General features: G+C 37.5%; 1 protein-coding gene across 2 annotated transcripts in view; it reads left to right on the plus strand.

The window, feature by feature from the left end:
- Positions 1–605: 605 nt before the first annotated feature.
- The window catches only part of ARHGAP32 (Rho GTPase activating protein 32), a 191,511-nt gene continuing 175,224 nt past the window's right edge, over positions 606–16,892 (plus strand). For both annotated transcript variants that reach the window (XM_040992673.1, XM_040992674.1), the window contains exons 1-2: positions 606–712; positions 16,310–16,418. In XM_040992673.1, coding sequence (XP_040848607.1) covers positions 606–712; positions 16,310–16,418 — 216 coding nt within the window. The remainder of the gene's footprint in view (positions 713–16,309; positions 16,419–16,892) is intronic.

Consider the following 16,892-nt stretch of genomic DNA (forward strand, 5'->3'; position numbering starts at 1 on the left):
ATTTCTATTTTGGTTAAGTACTGTTCTGTGTCTTGTATTTTTCTGATTTTTTCTTTTTCTGCTCTTTGTTGGGTTGTTGGATCCTAATGAGTTGGTGGAAACCTCTTTTTGTTAAAAATTTAACTCATTGTGGTATGTTTCAGATTTTTTCCCCCCTCAATTTATTTGCAGTTTTTCTTGGTTCATAATTTTGGCTTGTGTTAGGGAAGATTTGAAGTTTTGAATAATAGGATGTGTACATCTTCAGTGGTCACAGACTTGTTAACAATACACCTAGAAAGGACTTTCTCATTTTCTCCTCAATGATTTTCTTAGATAGGTTTGTATTCTCTTTGAAGATGGCTTTATTTACTTGAAAGCCAGAGTTGTAGATGTAGGTCAGGGAGCCTAGGGCAGTGGGAGGTTCCGAGGTATCCCAGGCGTGGCAGTCAGATGGAGTGAGTGTGCTGCGGGTGGCGTCCTGTCTGCCCCAGCTGTCATTAAACCAGTACCGGCTCCTGCCAGCAGAGACCAGCCACACACCGAAGTGTGTCTACAGAGCCCAGAAACCTGGACACCGGGGCTCCTTTTTGCATGCTTTGAGGATTAGACTTTTAAAATACAAGATGGAGACTGAAAGTGAGAGTAGCACTTCTGGAGATGACAGTGTATTTTGCTTGGATTCCGAAGTTATGATGGACAGTGAAGAGGGAGAAATGGAAGATAATTTCAGGTAATTATGGGAATTTGAGATTGCTTCCGTTTTACTCTTTGTCCCTCCCAGTCTGCTGTGCCTCACCCCCACCTCTTATCTTTTCTTATGCTCCAAGCACTTTTCCGTGGAGTCTTTCTGAGGGGGTGGGTGGTGTGGCGAGGGAGTAGAGAGAGAAGGTTTCAGCTGAAGGGGACAGGTTTCGAGTTGTGAGTAGCAGTTTTCATTCCACAACTTGCCCTGTGCTTGTAAAATGTGTTTTAACTGCCGTGTTAGAAGAGCAGGAAGAGAAGGTGTTAGGCAGGTTTTGCAGTAGCATTTCAGGAATTTCAAGTGGAGACTAAGCTTGAACTGCTACCCTTCCTGTATCTGATTCATATCTGATAGATTTGATCTGAATTTGCATGTAATAGATTTTTTTTCCTCTTTTTCTTGGAATGGGTTCTAGGGTATGTGTTGTACATGGCTACTTGCCTATTTTTGTTGCTTTATGCATATGCATGAAGAGTTTTAACAGACAAACAGATTATTTTGTGGCTTTGATCTTTACTCCTTTCTACGACTTTAACACCTTATGCTCCCAAGGTTTGCTGTTTGCTGGTTTTCGAATCTGGACTAGGAGTTTCCTACCTGAAGCTTGCAGATGCCTCCCGGGAGGTTGAGTGGCTTTGGTGAAGGAGGCGATCTCACCCAGCTCATGGACATAGAGGCAGTGGCTGGGAGCTTTATTTTGACATTCGTTTTTCATGCGGTATTAGTAATTATTTTTGGAGGGATTATCAATCTCTATAAAATTTGAAGTTTGTATTATATTTTGTTACTGCACTCTTATGTGCAGTTCAGCATCTTTGATAATTTTACCTTAGAACTTCTTAGGTTGTTGAGTTTATTTTTTTTTTATCAGATATTGTCTTCATATTTAATGTTGAAAAGAGTTTCTTAAGAATTTCTTATTGCGTATTTTCTTTGTAAAGCCTGGGCTCAATAATAGGAGGAACTAAATATTAGAAGCACGTAATAACCCATACTAGATTTTTAATCCAGGGGTTACAATAAATGAGAAGTATATTTAAAAGTTTAATATCTAATGCATGAAATTGAAATACTTTATTTACATATGCTTCCTTTTCATGTTTCTTTTTTTCCCATTTTTTTTTATTTAGCCTTATTGGCTTGAATAAATTTTGTCTCATCTAGGATGTGCTTATATCACATGTACCCTCAGTTTTCTGTATGATCACTGTCACAGAAGTTGGAGTGTGAATATTTGTTTTTTTTGTGTAAAACTGTTTGGTCTGGTATGAAGATTGTGTAAGTTATTTGGGGGTATTTGTGGAATAAACAAGTTACTCTGTTATAGTAGGGATGGTACTTATATCTTAGCCCTGTTTATCAGGTGGTGAAAATCGCTGGGATTTTCTTTCAGCATTTGAAAGCAAATGTGAGCTGAGTTTTTCTTTTCTTGGAGAGTATGTGACAGCTTTTTCACTCTGGGAAACTGAGCCAGCGTATGCATTGTTTTAGGAGATTGTGGTGCTGGTGGACGTTTGCTCTTTATCTGTTTGCAATTCCATTTTCATATCCGAATATCACTATGGCTCTCCGAAACTAAAGATATTTTGAGATTTGATCTTATTTATTTACAAATACAACAAAGGGCCAATTTCACGTAGTGTTTCTCACCTAGTCAGCTGTGCGGCATGAGGAAACATGGCAGCAGTTTGCTTTCACAACAGCCTGGCGCATTCCTGCCCAATTCCTAGTAGAGAAAAATGTGTGTGGGAGTGGAAGGTAAAGGGTTTGATAGTTACTGTAGTTACAGTAGACTTGGTGCTGTATGAGGCTTGGTTTTATGAAAGCATTTTAATAATTTAAAGATGTATAATTAAGTCTAACTCTATCTAGTTAAAAAAAATACTAATACATGTGATACCAGTGCACCAATGTTACATTTCTGCAGGTGCACACAGAATTCATAAAATGAAGGCAAAAGATGTCTTTTGTTTTTTCTCTCTGAGTAATTTTTATGCTAAATTTTACATTTACCTAAAATCTGTATTGCTAGATTATTACATTTACTCTTATTTAAAATTTTTTTTTTTTTAAATTTTATTCATTTGAAAGGCAAAGTAGGAGAGGACCAGAAAATGAGAGAGAGATAAGAACAAAGCAAAAGTTCTTTGATTCCTAGGTTTGTTCCCCAAATGGTTACAACAGCTGGGCTGGGTTAGGCTGCCATCAAGAACTTTTTCTTGGTTTCTCACGTGGGAGAGAGGCTCAAGCTCTGGGGCTGTCTCCTGCTGCTGTCACGGTGTGTTAGCAGGGAGCTGATGGGAAGTCGAACAGCTGAGACTTGAACCAGTGCCTGTTTGAGATGCTGGTGCTGCAGGTGTCAGTTTAACTCACTGAGCCACAACTCCAGCCCCTACATTTCTTTCCTTATTTTTTTTTAAGATTTATTAATTTTTATTGGAAAGTCAGATATACAGAGAGGAGGAGAGACAGAGAGGAAGATTTTCCATTTGATGATTCACTCCCCAAATGACTGCAATGGCCGGTGCTGCACTGATTCAAAGCCAGGAGCCAGGAACCTCCTCCAGGTCTGCCTTGCAGGTCCCAAGGCTTTGAGCCATCCCCTACTGCTTTCCCATGCCACAAACAGAGAGCTGGATGGAAAGTGCAGCAGCTGGGACAAAAACTGACGCCCATATGGGATCCCAGCTTGTGAAGGGCAAGGACTTTAGCCGCTAGGCCATGCCATCGGGCCCCCTACATTTACTCTTAAAATAATAATATCGTATGACATGGCACTTGGCTTATAACGATGTCACAGTGAATCTAGAGTGTGATTTCTGTTGGTTTCAACAACTGTCTGATTGACGAAGAAGTGCTGTCAGAAGTTAGAATTTGTCCAATAGTGGTTGGAGTGTCCTTAATTTTTATCTTTGTTTGTTTGTCTGTTTATTTCATTAGTTTCTTACTTTGTGTCCTTCAATTTTGGATTTGGTCAGTGGAAAGATACACTCTATTACATTCTAGCACTGTGGGAGAATGCCAAGTTTTATTTCAGTGAAGCAGTTAAAACTTGTCTGTAACTGACTCACAAATCTGTCATTTTCAAATTTCCTTTCTGATATGGGAAGTTAGTATTCTGGGTAGTTGTTTACCTTAATCATGAAATAAGGGAGAAAAGGAAAAGCAAATGTATTTGTTGAAGATTTATTTTTGTTTGAAAGACAGATATTAAACACAGAGAGCGAGAAAGAGAGATAACCAGCCAGCCTCCATCTACTGGGTCATTCCCCAAATAACCGTAATTGATAGAGCTGAAATGATCCCAAAGCCCAGAGGTTTCCATGAGCCACAAGTTTCCTCCTGGTCTTCTATGCCTGGTCTTTGGGCCAGCCTTTACTGCTTTCCCAGGCCATTGCAGAGAGCTGGGTTAAGTGGAGCAGGTGGTACATGAACCAGTGCCTATATAGGATGCTAACACTAGCAGGCAGAGGATTCACTTGCTATGCCACTGTAGTGGCCTAGGAAAAACAGCTGTTTAAATTCTGTCACAAAAGAAAATGGTGTAGTAATCGTTAGGTTATGTACAAGTTAACTGTACATTAATATTATAAGTATTTTACTATGTTCTAGTGGTCCCAAGAACCACTTAGCAGACATTGAATGATAGAGCAAAAGTTTGTATATCATGAAGCAAAAATTTGGGTTTGGGTTTAGCTGACTTTTAAAGTGATAGAAAATATGTAACTGGATTGCAGTATTAGAACTTGTATACCTTTAAAATAAGGATCTGTGGCTGTTTTGACCTTTCAGTCAGATCTTTTGTGTCTGCTGTAAGACAACTAAGTGACAAAAAGACTTCAAATTCCAGTAAAAGTAGAATTTTACGTAATTTATTAAGTATGTTTTAGTTTTGAGGGGAATGTATTTATTAATTTATGGCATTAGAGAACCAGTAATATTTCATTCACTTGATTGGTAGATTGTTTTCTTCCAATCCCTGCTTTATTTGCAGTGATGCTACATATATGAAGATATTGCAGGCTCCAAAAAGGTAGTGAGGCACAGTATTTAAAGCACAGATATCTTAGAGTGCTTTACCTCGGGAACTGGTAAAGCCATTTAACTATTTAACACTTAAAAAGGCAGGGAATTAGGCTGCTGTTTGGTCTTTTGCAAAATCCTTTAGGGATCCTCAAACTGAGCCTGGAAGAATACAGGAGTTTTAACAGTTAAGCATTGACATTTTTGTTAGCATGGCACCTAGGACCAGTTTGTACTGTGTGACTTTGCCATTTCACTCTTACTATCTTCAGTATTAAAAAAGATGTGCATATTGCCAACAAATTTTTTCTTTTCACTCTCCTCTCCTCTCCTCTCCTCTCCTCTCCTCTCCTCTCCTCTCCTCTCCTCTCCTCTCCTCTCCTCTCCTCTCCTCTCCTCTCCTCTCCTGTCCTCTCGTCCCCTTCCCTCCCCTCCCCTCCCCTCCCCTTCTCTTTCTTTTCTTTCTTTTCTTTCCTTAATACTGTTCTCTAATATTCATGCTAATATCTGGGGTTTAGTTTAGCCCAGCAATTCTCTTACAATTTTTTAATATAACTTCTGCTGTAAACACTGTTAAAAGTGTTACAAAAATAATGACTTTATTGCTTATCAGCAGACTCTGTTGAGCATTCCCAATTTCAGAGAATTTTATGTAGTGTTGGAGTGTAGCTATTATTGTCTTTATAATCTGTACTGGTTCTGTCTTAATCATGAGACATGCTAGTACAAGACTTTTTCGGTACAGCTGTAATTAAGCTGTTTGTGATGGAATCCAACGGGTCTTTCTTATTTCTATACGAATTTTTTTTTTTTTTGTAATGCAAAATTTGTTGGCTACTCTTTATTTCAGGTTAAAAATTTTAAGGCAGTTTTCATTGCAAATTATTGAAATACCTTGAACAGTTCATTGCACTTCTTAAGATTTATTAATTTTTATTGAAATTGCAGATTTACAGAGAGAAAAGGAGAGACAGAGCCAGAAAAAGAGAGCTGACTTCCATCTGCTGATTCATTCCCCAAATGGCTGAACTAGCCAGAGCTGAGCCAACCCAAGTTGGGAGGCAAGAGGTTTTTCTAGGTCTCCCACACAGGAGCTGGGGCTGGAGGACTTGGACATCTTTTGATGCTTCCCCGGGCACATGAGCAGGGAGCTGAATTGGAGGTGAAGCCAGTCGGGCTTTGGACTGGTGCCTATATGGGATGCTACCACCACAGATAGAAGTTTAGCCTATAGTGCCATGTTGCTAGCTTCAGTTAACTGCACTTTCACACCTAAAAGTCTTTGAAAAATTTAAAATTCTTTGAAAAATTTAAAATTCTGTTTACAAATGTAACATAGCCAATACTTAAAAATGAAATGTATCAGGTAACTTATTTAGCAAATTTGTTAAAATAATTTTCTCAAATATTAAATTTCTGAAGCTTTGCTGTTTCTACTTGTCATTAATTATTAATTTCCAGTTTCGTATTGTTACATTCAAATATGTATTTTCTCTGCTGCTATATGGAAATCTGTTTCATTCATCTCAAATGTTATTTGTTTTTTCCTCCATCGAGAATTTTTCTTTTCTACTTCCCTTCCTCATATGTTCGGTAGAATATTACTTCAGTCTTCTCCATCTTGATGAGACTTTTAAGACCTTCCCATATACTCACTTCTGCTTGCACTCCACCCTTCATTTTTTGAATGAGATAGTGTAATATGTTTTGTCATCCATGCAGATTTAATCATATGTGCTTGTTCAGTGCTTACTGTTGTTTCCGCTCCTCTTTATCACTTCCTGTCCTAAATGTGACTGTTCTGACTCATTTATTTATTTTGTTGATATTTTCTTGAGCATTTTTTTTATCATATCAAGTTCTATGATTTCTTTTGTGTGCTTAAATGCCAATCTTCCCCTTTGTTGGTAACTTACTCTTTGTACATTAATGCTCATATGACTTTTCTTTTATCTTTTGTTACATTAGATATGTGTATGTATGTAATTACATACATAATTATAATTTTAACTGACATAAAATATAGAAACCTGTGGGTAGCATTTTGATATGCTGTGTATGTAATTACACATATAATTACAATTTTAACTGACAAATAGAAACTTGTGGGTAACATTTTGATATGCTGTGTTATATCCAGTCATGGTAAACATGGCTATCTCCTCAATCGTTTATCATTTTTATATGATGAAAGCATTATACATCATTTCTCTCAGTTTTTTTTTAAAAGATTTTCTTTTTGTTTGAAAGAGAAAGAGTGGGAGTAGTAGAGAGAGAATGAGAAATAGAGGTCTTCCGCTGGTTCACTCTCCAAATGGCCACAGCCAGCAGCGGTAGGTCTGAAGCCAAGAGTCAGGAGCTTCTTCCAAGTTTCCCATGTAGACTCCTGGCCTTGGGCCATTCTCCTTTGCTTTCCCAGGCCAATAGTAGGGAACTGGATCAGAAGTGGAGGAGCTGGGACCCAAACCATTGCCCATCCGCAGAGGATTAGCTTGCTACACCATTGCTCTGGCCTTTTCTTGAAGTTTTTGTCTTAAGAAAAATATGTAGCACAGTATCACTGCTTATAGTAAGGATACTGCATAATAGAACACCAGAACTTCTTGCTTCTACTTTGCTAAAAGTTAGTGTCCATCAGAGATCCTTTCTCCATCCTTCCCTCTGAGCCATTCTCTTCAGCCTCTTGTCATCAGTATTCTATCTGAATTTCTGTAAGGTCAACTTGTTTAGTTTTCCTATGGAAGTGAGATCATGCTGTGTTTGTCTTCTTGTGCTTGTTGTGCTTTGCTTTGACATAGTGACTTGTTTCTGTTCCTGCTGTTGTAAAGAACAGGATTTCGTCCTTCTTAAAAGTGCATGGGATTTCATTGTAGACACATACCACATTTTGGATAAGGAGAGCTCTGTTTATTCACACACACACATAGCCTTTCATTGGAATTTTTTCCATTGTTTCTGAGAAGAATTATTTCTTAGGGGAAGTTCTGAGGGGCAGTTCCAGGGGTGTGAACATCTGCCTCAGGGCCCTCTGCAGGCTGAGCAGTAGGATCTTCCAGGAGAAAAGGAGGAGATGTAAGGACATGATTCAGTTTTCCTGTCAACATAGTTACTCATAGTTTATGAAGCAGTAACCAGTGAGACGATACAATGGTAGGAAAAAAATATACCATTTTGAAGTGTGACCAAAAAAGATCAAGTACCAAAAAAAAAATTACATCTACTAAAAGGAATTCTAAGATTTTTGTAAATTGTAAAATCATTACTGAAGACACAAGAGAAATTTAGAACAAATGAAAATATACATCCTGTTCATTGCTAGATACCAGCAATATGTCAGAAATTGAGTGTGTTGATAAGCCTAAAGTCCTCGCCTTGAACATCCCAGCATCCCCTATGGGCACCGGTTCTAATCCTAGCAGCCCTGCGTCCCGTCCAGCTCCCTGCTTGTGTCCTGGGAAAGCAGCTGAGGACGGCCCAAAGCCTTGGGATCCTGTACCCGTGTAGGAGACCCAGAAAAGCGGTCACTTGGGGGAGTGAATTGTTGGACAGAAGATCTTTCTCTCTCTTTCCTTCTCTCTCTACGTATATATCTGCCTTTTCAGTAAAAATAAATCTTTTTTTAAAAAAGAAAGAAAATAGTTCATCTTGGCTAAATAATTAGCCAGGAACATTTTTAGGGAAAGCAAATGAGCATGGGTGGTAGGTGAAGGACTTGAGCACCAGATGTGCAATGTGAAATCTCAGTGGTTGAAGCCTTATGTGATGGAAAGTAGAGCGATCGCATAATGACAGTTTCCTAGAAATAACTTATATTGATGAGTTGTGGCATATCATGGTGCAGATAGCTTCCCAGAAGCCAGGGGAGACTGTGTGTACTATTTAATAAGTAGTTTGAGAGGATGGCAGAGATTGGGTACTCATCTGTACAAACTAAAGAACGTTGAACTCCTAACATATTGAGGATCAATTACAAATGATCCAAAATTAAATGCCCTAATTTAAACCATAAATATTTTGAAACAAAACATGAGAATTATTTTTTTTGTAAGAGGACTGTCAGTTTGTGATTTGAGATGCAAAAGCCAAGAAAAAGAATTGAGAAGTTAGACTACATTAAATGCAAAACTTGTGTATTACAAGAAACGTGTTAAGCAAATTACAACCTGGGAAAAATACATGAAAATTATTATAAGTGTCAGATATGTCTAAAGTAGACTAAAGATAAGAAAAATACCAAGAGCTCAAGAGAAAAATGAGGTAATGCATGAAAAGAAATTTCATGGTTAATATAACTTTCAGATATTCTTTTTTTTAAAGATTTATTTTTTTTATTATTTTTTCATTGGAAAGGCAGATATACAGAGAGGAGAGACAGAGAGGAAGATCTTCCGTCCGATGATTCACTCCCTAAGTGAGCGCAACGGGCCGATACTATGCCGATCCTAAGCCAGGAGCCTTTTTTGGGTCTCCCACGCGGGTGCAGGTTCCCAAAGCTTTGGGCCATCCTCGACTGCTTTCCCAGGCCACAGGCAGGGAGCTGGAAGGGAAGCGGGGCTGCTGGGATTAGAACCGGCGCCCATATGGGATCCCGGGTGTGCAAGGCGAGGACCTTTAACCACTTGCGCCACTGCGCCGGGCCCGACTTTCAGATATTCTTACAAATAAATAGAAATGTATAGAAATGTGTAATTGATTATAATAGTGGAAGTTTGGAAATATGTACCCATTGGCAGGGAACTTGTTAAACAAACGAAGGAACACGTTACGTAGTGGAATCATATACGATTATGCATAGTGGAATCTTATATGATTATACAGTTGTAAGATATCAGTACTCTATAAATTGGTATGGAAATTTGGCCAGGAAGTATGGATATGGATGCATTTTTTTAAAATTTATTTTATGTGATACAGTTTTATAGGCACTGGGGATTCCTCCCACCCCTCCCACACCCCTCCCCCCATAGTGGATTCCTCTAACCTTGCTGCATAACCTCAGTTCAAGTTCAGTTGAGATTCTTTCATTGCAAGCATATACCTAGCATAAAGTCCAGCATCTTATTGTCCAGATAAGTTCAGTGGCCTCTTGGGGAGACCTTCTCTGGTCTGAAGGTAGAGCTAACAGAGTAAAGTTCCGGTCAGTTAAAATCCCCAACAAAACCTCAGCATCAATATACAACGCTATGGAATTAATTGACATAGTATTGAGTAAACAATATGTTAAAAATAATGCAAGTTCCATTCTTCAAAACATCTGGGTTGAGACAGTATCAATGACTAAGAAGCTTCTGCACAGCAAGGGAAACAATGGATGCATTTCTAAAGTCTCTGCACTGGAAGAGGCATTTGGAACTGTGGTTAGAATACCACTTAGAATGCCTCAACCCACAGGGGAGCGCTTGGGTCTGAATCTGGACCCCATTGAGAGAGAGGCAGCAGGTGACAGTTCAGGTGTGTGGGTCCCTGACTCCTGTGGGAAATCTGGATTGAGTTCCAGTCTCCTGGTTTGGTCCTGGCCTGGATTACACTGCTGAATCCAAGGCCTCTGCTTCTGTCTTTTCTTTTTGCCTTTCAAGAAAATCAAAGCAATTTAATAAAAACCGTTTAAAAACCCGAAATACTTCTTTCACTCACACACATGCAAATGAAGGATTTTTATACCAAAATAAACTTAACTTTAACTCCACTTTCCACAAACTTATTTTACTTTCCTAGTTGTTAGAAAAAAAAAAAAGATATGCAGCAGTGTATAAGCATGCTAAGGAGTAACTCCCATACACATTGTGTTATAATTTATATCAATATATCCTTTCATATATATAAGAAATTTTATACTTATGAATATATGGATGGGTATGTAGAATTAATGTATAAGAAACTGGTTATTTTGGGAAATAGGATATTTAATGGTAAAAATTACACAGATTGGACACAGGAATTGGAAACAATTTTTTTCAAAATATATTTTTAATTTTCTTTTTTGTTTGTATGTGATACAGTTATAATACTTAAGAGTGATAGTATTGTAGGTATTTTACGTTTGAGGTTTAATGACCAAAAACCCAATTTCACCTGGGTTTAGCAAACCGGTGTTCAATTTCCACGATGAATACAGATGTCCTCATTAGTGCTGGAAATTTAGCTTTTGTTTTCTGGAAGGTTTGACTTATTTAAGTACTTATCAGTACATGTAAACTAAGGAGAGCAGAGGTTCTTTTATAAGAGGCTTTACAATTTTAATATCTTTTGAATGTAGGGAAATATATTACACTCAGATGACAGGTAATGGTTGCCTTGTAGTTTCAGTTTTACTTATAATCTCAGCCGTGGGTAAAACGAGCAGAGCACAAAATTCATCACTTATGAAACTATCCTACCCAGTGGAATCATGGGCAAAATTTGACTAATAGATCAAAGTCTCTGTTTTCTTTCACAGAGAATAAATGGTTATCTATCTGCCAAACATCACCAAATGGACTGTAAAACAGACTTGCAGTCGTTTGTGCCGCCAGTGGAGAATAACTTACTGACTACAACTCTTACAGAACCGCAATCCAGTAGTGGCAAAGAACCAGAAATAAGCAGAAATACTGAGTATGGCGCGAAGTAAAGAAGGTTGTTCTGTTGCCTCTTGGTGTTTATTCCAGGGACCCAGAGGAAATGTCCCTGGGCTTGAACAGTCCCTGAGGTACTTTTCTTGGACAATATGTGGGAATATTCACAAAGCTCAAGAAAGATATGTGTTATGAAAGCATCAGTTGATATCTTTTTTTTTTTTGACACAGAAACTCTGGATGCCATTTTTTCCATACATCTTTTTGAAGTACTCTCATGTGGTTTCCTTGTGGGACACGGGGTGGAATTTCTGGCTTCTGGCTGCAGTCTGAATAAACCCTGGCCATTGTGGCCATTTGGAAGTGAATCAGTAGATGAAAGATCTCTGTATCTTTCTTTCAAATAAGCTAACACATAAACAACTACTTTTAAAAGGTTTAACTTTTTTTTTTTTTAATTTGAGAGGCAGATTTTACAGAGAGAGGTCTTCCATTTGCTATTTCACTCCTGAAATGGCTGCAGCTGCCAGAGCTGATGTGATCTGAACATTTATGAGACTCATCTGTATCTTGCCAATGGCTCAATAATTCTTTAAAACATTTGAAAATTATTTATTTGAGAGGCAGAGAATGAGATGAAGATCCCAAATGTCCATCAGCAGGCTGTGACTGACTGTAGGAGCTGGAAGTCAGCCTGTGTCTCCCCTGTGAGTGGCTGGAACTGTGCTTGTTTGAGCTGCACTGCTGCCTCCCCTGTGGAGCCAGCAGTCTAACTTGGGTGCTCCCGCGTGGTGCTCCACTTCACTGCTAGCCTAAGCTGTGTTCTGTCTTATTGTATAAAGAGTGGCAAAAATTATTTATGTTTAACATTGTTGACATTTATTTTCATTAGCATATAATTATATGAACCAGAATACTGTTACAGTTTGTTTTTTTTTTTTTTTGCATATTAAGTGTATAACCAGTGATCTTGCTGGGAGAAATTATTCTAAATTAGCCCTGTAGTGTTTAGATTGTGTATGTACTGTGCTTTCTCCACATAATGGGACATTACTTTTTCCTTTTCAGTAGTTATACTTTTCAAAAAATATTTATTTTTATTCGAAAGGCAGATTTACAGAGAGGAAGAGAGAGAGAGAGAGAGAGAGAGAGTAATCTTTTGTCCACTGGTTCACTCCCTAAATGGCTGCAGTAGCTGGAGCTGAGCCCATCTGTAACCAGGAGCCAGGAGCTTTTTCCAGGTCTTCCACTTGAGTGCAGGGTCCCAAGACATTTGGACAACTCCACTGCTTTCTGAGGCCATAGCTGGGAGCTGGATGGGAAATGGAGCAGCCAGGACACGAACCAGTTCCCATATGGGATGCCGGTGCTTGAAGACGGAGGATTAGCTGATTAAGCCATTGCACAGGCCCCAAGAATTTATTCTTTTCATTTTTCTTTCCCTCCCCCCCTCTTTCACCTCCCATATCCTAACCTTGAATTTGATCTTGGGTCACATGTTGAGTAGAAGACATGATCGTGATTACAGCAAGAAATCAGTCGGTATTCCACCATTATTGTGATGTTAGCAATGTTTTTCTTTTTATTTACCTTCATGAACATACTTTTTTAGAAATTATGAATAATATGGTTTATCTATCAAAATGATATCTAGGTTTAATTTTAATAGGTGTAATATTTTATTTTAATTTTAGTGAGTTGTGCTCTTAAAGAAAATTGTTGTTTCCAATTAAATTTTAATTGCATTGGAATAAAATTATTCATAATGTCCAAAGGCTTTCTAGCTACAGTTAGTTCTCTTTTCATTCATATTATTGATTAATGCAGCTAAATTGTTCATTTTATTGGCATTATAAGGAATAAATTTTTGTCTTTGTTAATTTTCTCTGTTATGTGCCTTCTTTCCATTCCTTTCATTTATTAAACTTTTTTTCTTTATACCTTCTTAATTGGATAATTATGTTTTCTAGCCTATGAATAGAAACTTAGAACATAGATTTTTCACCTGATTTTATGAAGATTTATTTATTTTTATTTGAAAGGCAGTTTAGGGGGTGGAGAGAGAGAAATCTTTCATCCACTGGTTCACTTCCCAAATAGCTGCAATGAGTCGCTCTGAAACCAGTCTCCTCTGGGTCTCCCATGTGGGTACAGGGACACAGGGATTTGGGCCATCCTCTGTTGCTTTCCCAGGCAGTAAATAAGGAGCTGGATTGGAAGAAGAGCAGCAGGGACATGAACTAGTATCCATATGAGATTCCAGTGTTCCAAGCAGAAGCCTGACTTACTATGTCGTGGCACCAGCCCCTCAACTTATTATTATTATTATTATTATTATTTTGTCCTCATTTCCCGTAGCAGAGCCTCAAAAACCATATGAGCCCCATCAGGGTATTGATAATACCAAGGCACTGTCCTGGTCCACCACAGGGTGAGACTTGAAAAAAATTTTTTTAATTAATTCATTTTTTTAACTTATTTTTATTATTATCATTTTTATGATACAGTTCCGTAAGTCCTACAATTTCCCTTATCCTCTCCCCAATTTCCTCCCCCCTCACTGAGTTCCCCTATATCATTACCATAGTACAGTTCTCGATACACAGTCACTCTCCACTGATTTCCCCTATAATATAAAATAATGTAGTTCTTTATAGCCATATGTCCCATCAATGTGGGCATGGACAATGGCAGAGAGTCCAGCATCCTATTGTCCCAGTTTCATTGGGAGTCCATTTTTGTCTGGAAGTAGAGATGAATACTCCATTGTATCCTCACATCTTAATATGATAGTCTCCATTACAGTTACTATACCCCTCAACTTATTTTTAATACTATATATTAAATACTATGAATTTTGTTTTAAAAGCTACTTTAGTTGTATCCTTGTACATGTTCATTTATTGTATTTTCATTATTAGTATACATTATGATAAAAATAATTCTTGATGGACCCATTTTTTATTCTTGTTTTTTGGTGAAGTACCAATAGAATTTATAGACTACGTATTAATTACATGTTTAATATTTTAAGAAATTGCTGAATTTTTCCATTGTCACATCACCATCTTATATTCCAGGCAAAAAGGATTAATGGTCCCGTTCTCCATCTGTTTGTCAACCAGTTTTTTGCCTTAAAAATACTGAACAATATACTTGGATTCAAATTTATCATCTTGATGAAATTTTTAATTTCCCCGTTCCCCTTTATTTTTCCTCCCAGGCTTCTTTTATATTGTTTTGTTTCCTAGGAATTTTTCTGTCAGATTGTTGACTACACACTTGCTGTTCCTGCAGTGATTCATCACCACAATTCTTCCAGCAGATTTCGATTTAGTCTACTCTAAATGAGATCTGTTGTACTTCCAATGCATAGAGAGTTCCTAAACTGAATAAATGCTTACTGCTTACCTTGTACTTGTGCTTGTATATTATCAACCTCAAACATTATTTTTGTGTTTCCATCACTACTAATTGACATTTTCCCACCTTTTGCCCTTTATTGTCTTTTTCATGCAATTCTGTAGTTGTGGGAGTAGTTTCCTTTAGTCAGAAAGACTTGCAGTATTGTGATGCCTGTTAGTAATTTTAGTTTTCCATTATTTTGTATTAAAGATACATTTACTTATTTGAAAGGCAGAGTTACAGAGAAAAAGAGAGAAATGAAGATTGCTCTTCCATCCTCTTGTTCACTTCCCAAATGAATTCTTCTCAATGGCCAGGGCTGAGCTGATCTGAAGCCAGGAGCCCCCTTTGACTATTTTCTAACTTTTTTTCATTTTTTACTATTTAAAAATTAGGTTTAATAGTATTTATTGTCCATCAGGGAATGTGGGTAAAAATTTTTACAGAGCATGGAGTTTTTTGTTTTTTTAAAGAGTTTTTGTTTCTTTTGGCATATTTTGGTTATGTCTTGGTTTTTGACTTGTCTATTGTAAGGATATATTCCAAAGTCCATGGAAAAATAGAATTAGAAAGTGGATTTGTTTTGGATTGAGGAAGATTGGTGATCAGTGCATAGTTTATCGTAGTATGTACTTCCCGTGAACCTTTTGAGAGCCCTCCGATTTTGGCCTTGTTTCTGAAGTGTGCCTGACCTTTCTGGAGTCTCATTGGAGAGTTCATGAATCTTTCAGGACTGCTCCACCTTTGTAGTGGTTGCTTGTCAGTTTCTATCCCCTCAACAGTGTTAGGTGTGTAAGTATTTACTCAGCTCTTTAGTTATTGTTATTTTTTAATGGCTTGCTTAATATCTTATACTACATATTGTAAGCTCAGGAATGTGTTGAAAATTTGAGGAGGAGCGCCCATGTGTAGGAGATCTTTGCTTAATAGGTCTTTTGGAAAAGTCTTCTCTAGAGCGCTACATGCTTTGGTAAATCCAACCTTCAGCCTTTACCACCTTGGCTTGCTTAGTTTATAGCATTGTAAATGTACTGTCCCCATCATTGATTTGGAAAATATTTTATACAGAAAGAATGATTAAGTAGCAATAGTTTGATTAGTTATACTCACTGTCAAAGATTGTATCCCTGGAAGTTCTACCAGTTGGTTGCTTCCCTGTACCTTTAGACAGTTTAGTTTCACCCAGTATTCATATTTGTTCTCATCAAGTGCTAGTTTGATGTACTCTGTGACATCGATTTGAATGAGAAATGTTAACTTTATGCTGAAGTTTTGCTAATGCTCAGTATACACTTGTAAGTATTGATGTAAACTAAATAACTGTTGCCAATCATTTGAAGTTTCATATTGTATTGAACAGATAAAATCAGGCTTAGGTAATAATACCATGGAGCATAAAGGTTAACGAGGTATAAAGCTTACTGTGATCTCCTGAAATAAAAGGAGGTGTTTGAAATATCAGACAAGCTCACTGAAAGCTGGGGTAGAAAGAGGTACTTGGGTTCTTTTAACTAAAACTTGACTTACAGTTTTACTGTTTTTTTCCTTTTGTAATCCTAGAAATGGAAATTCTATTCAGAATCTCTTATGTTTTAATTTCTAGAAAGATGAAGTCCTCAGTACATTCTGAAGAGGATGATTTTGTTCCAGAACTGCATAGGAATGTTCACCCCCGAGAACGGCCTGATTGGGAAGAAACACTTAGCGCAATGGTAAATTAGTTTTATGCACGTATGTATGTGTATTATTGTACTTATTGGAGGGAAAGGAATGAGGAAGTATTACAGAAAATGATGTTTTGTTACGTTATTTATTCAAGAACTATTTATTGAGCAAATATTGTTTTTTCAGACTTTGTTCTAGTTAGATTCTGTGGGATTACAGAACGGTAGAAGGTGTTGTATGACGGTATAGTTGCTGTTTACATGGGATGGTCACAGACAACCTTTTTAAGAACAGGGACTTGAAAGAACTGAAGAACAAGAAATAGGTTTATCTGGAAGGTCATTATTTCAGGTAACAGAAGAACAAATTGAATGTTACTTTGTAGAATTAAATAGCAAGTTGAAAGGAACACAAGTAGGGCAATGTGCCTGCTAATTGAATGAGTCAGGGGAAGAATAGAGGAGACTAATTCAAAGGAGTGCTTTGGGAGGTTGCAGAGTAGATTCCTGGTTTCTTGTAGT

Source organism: Ochotona curzoniae, unplaced genomic scaffold (assembly GCF_017591425.1).
Source record: "Ochotona curzoniae isolate NIBS_2020 unplaced genomic scaffold, NIBS_Ocur_1.0 contig_832, whole genome shotgun sequence".
Classification (NCBI taxonomy): Eukaryota; Metazoa; Chordata; class Mammalia; order Lagomorpha; family Ochotonidae; genus Ochotona; species Ochotona curzoniae.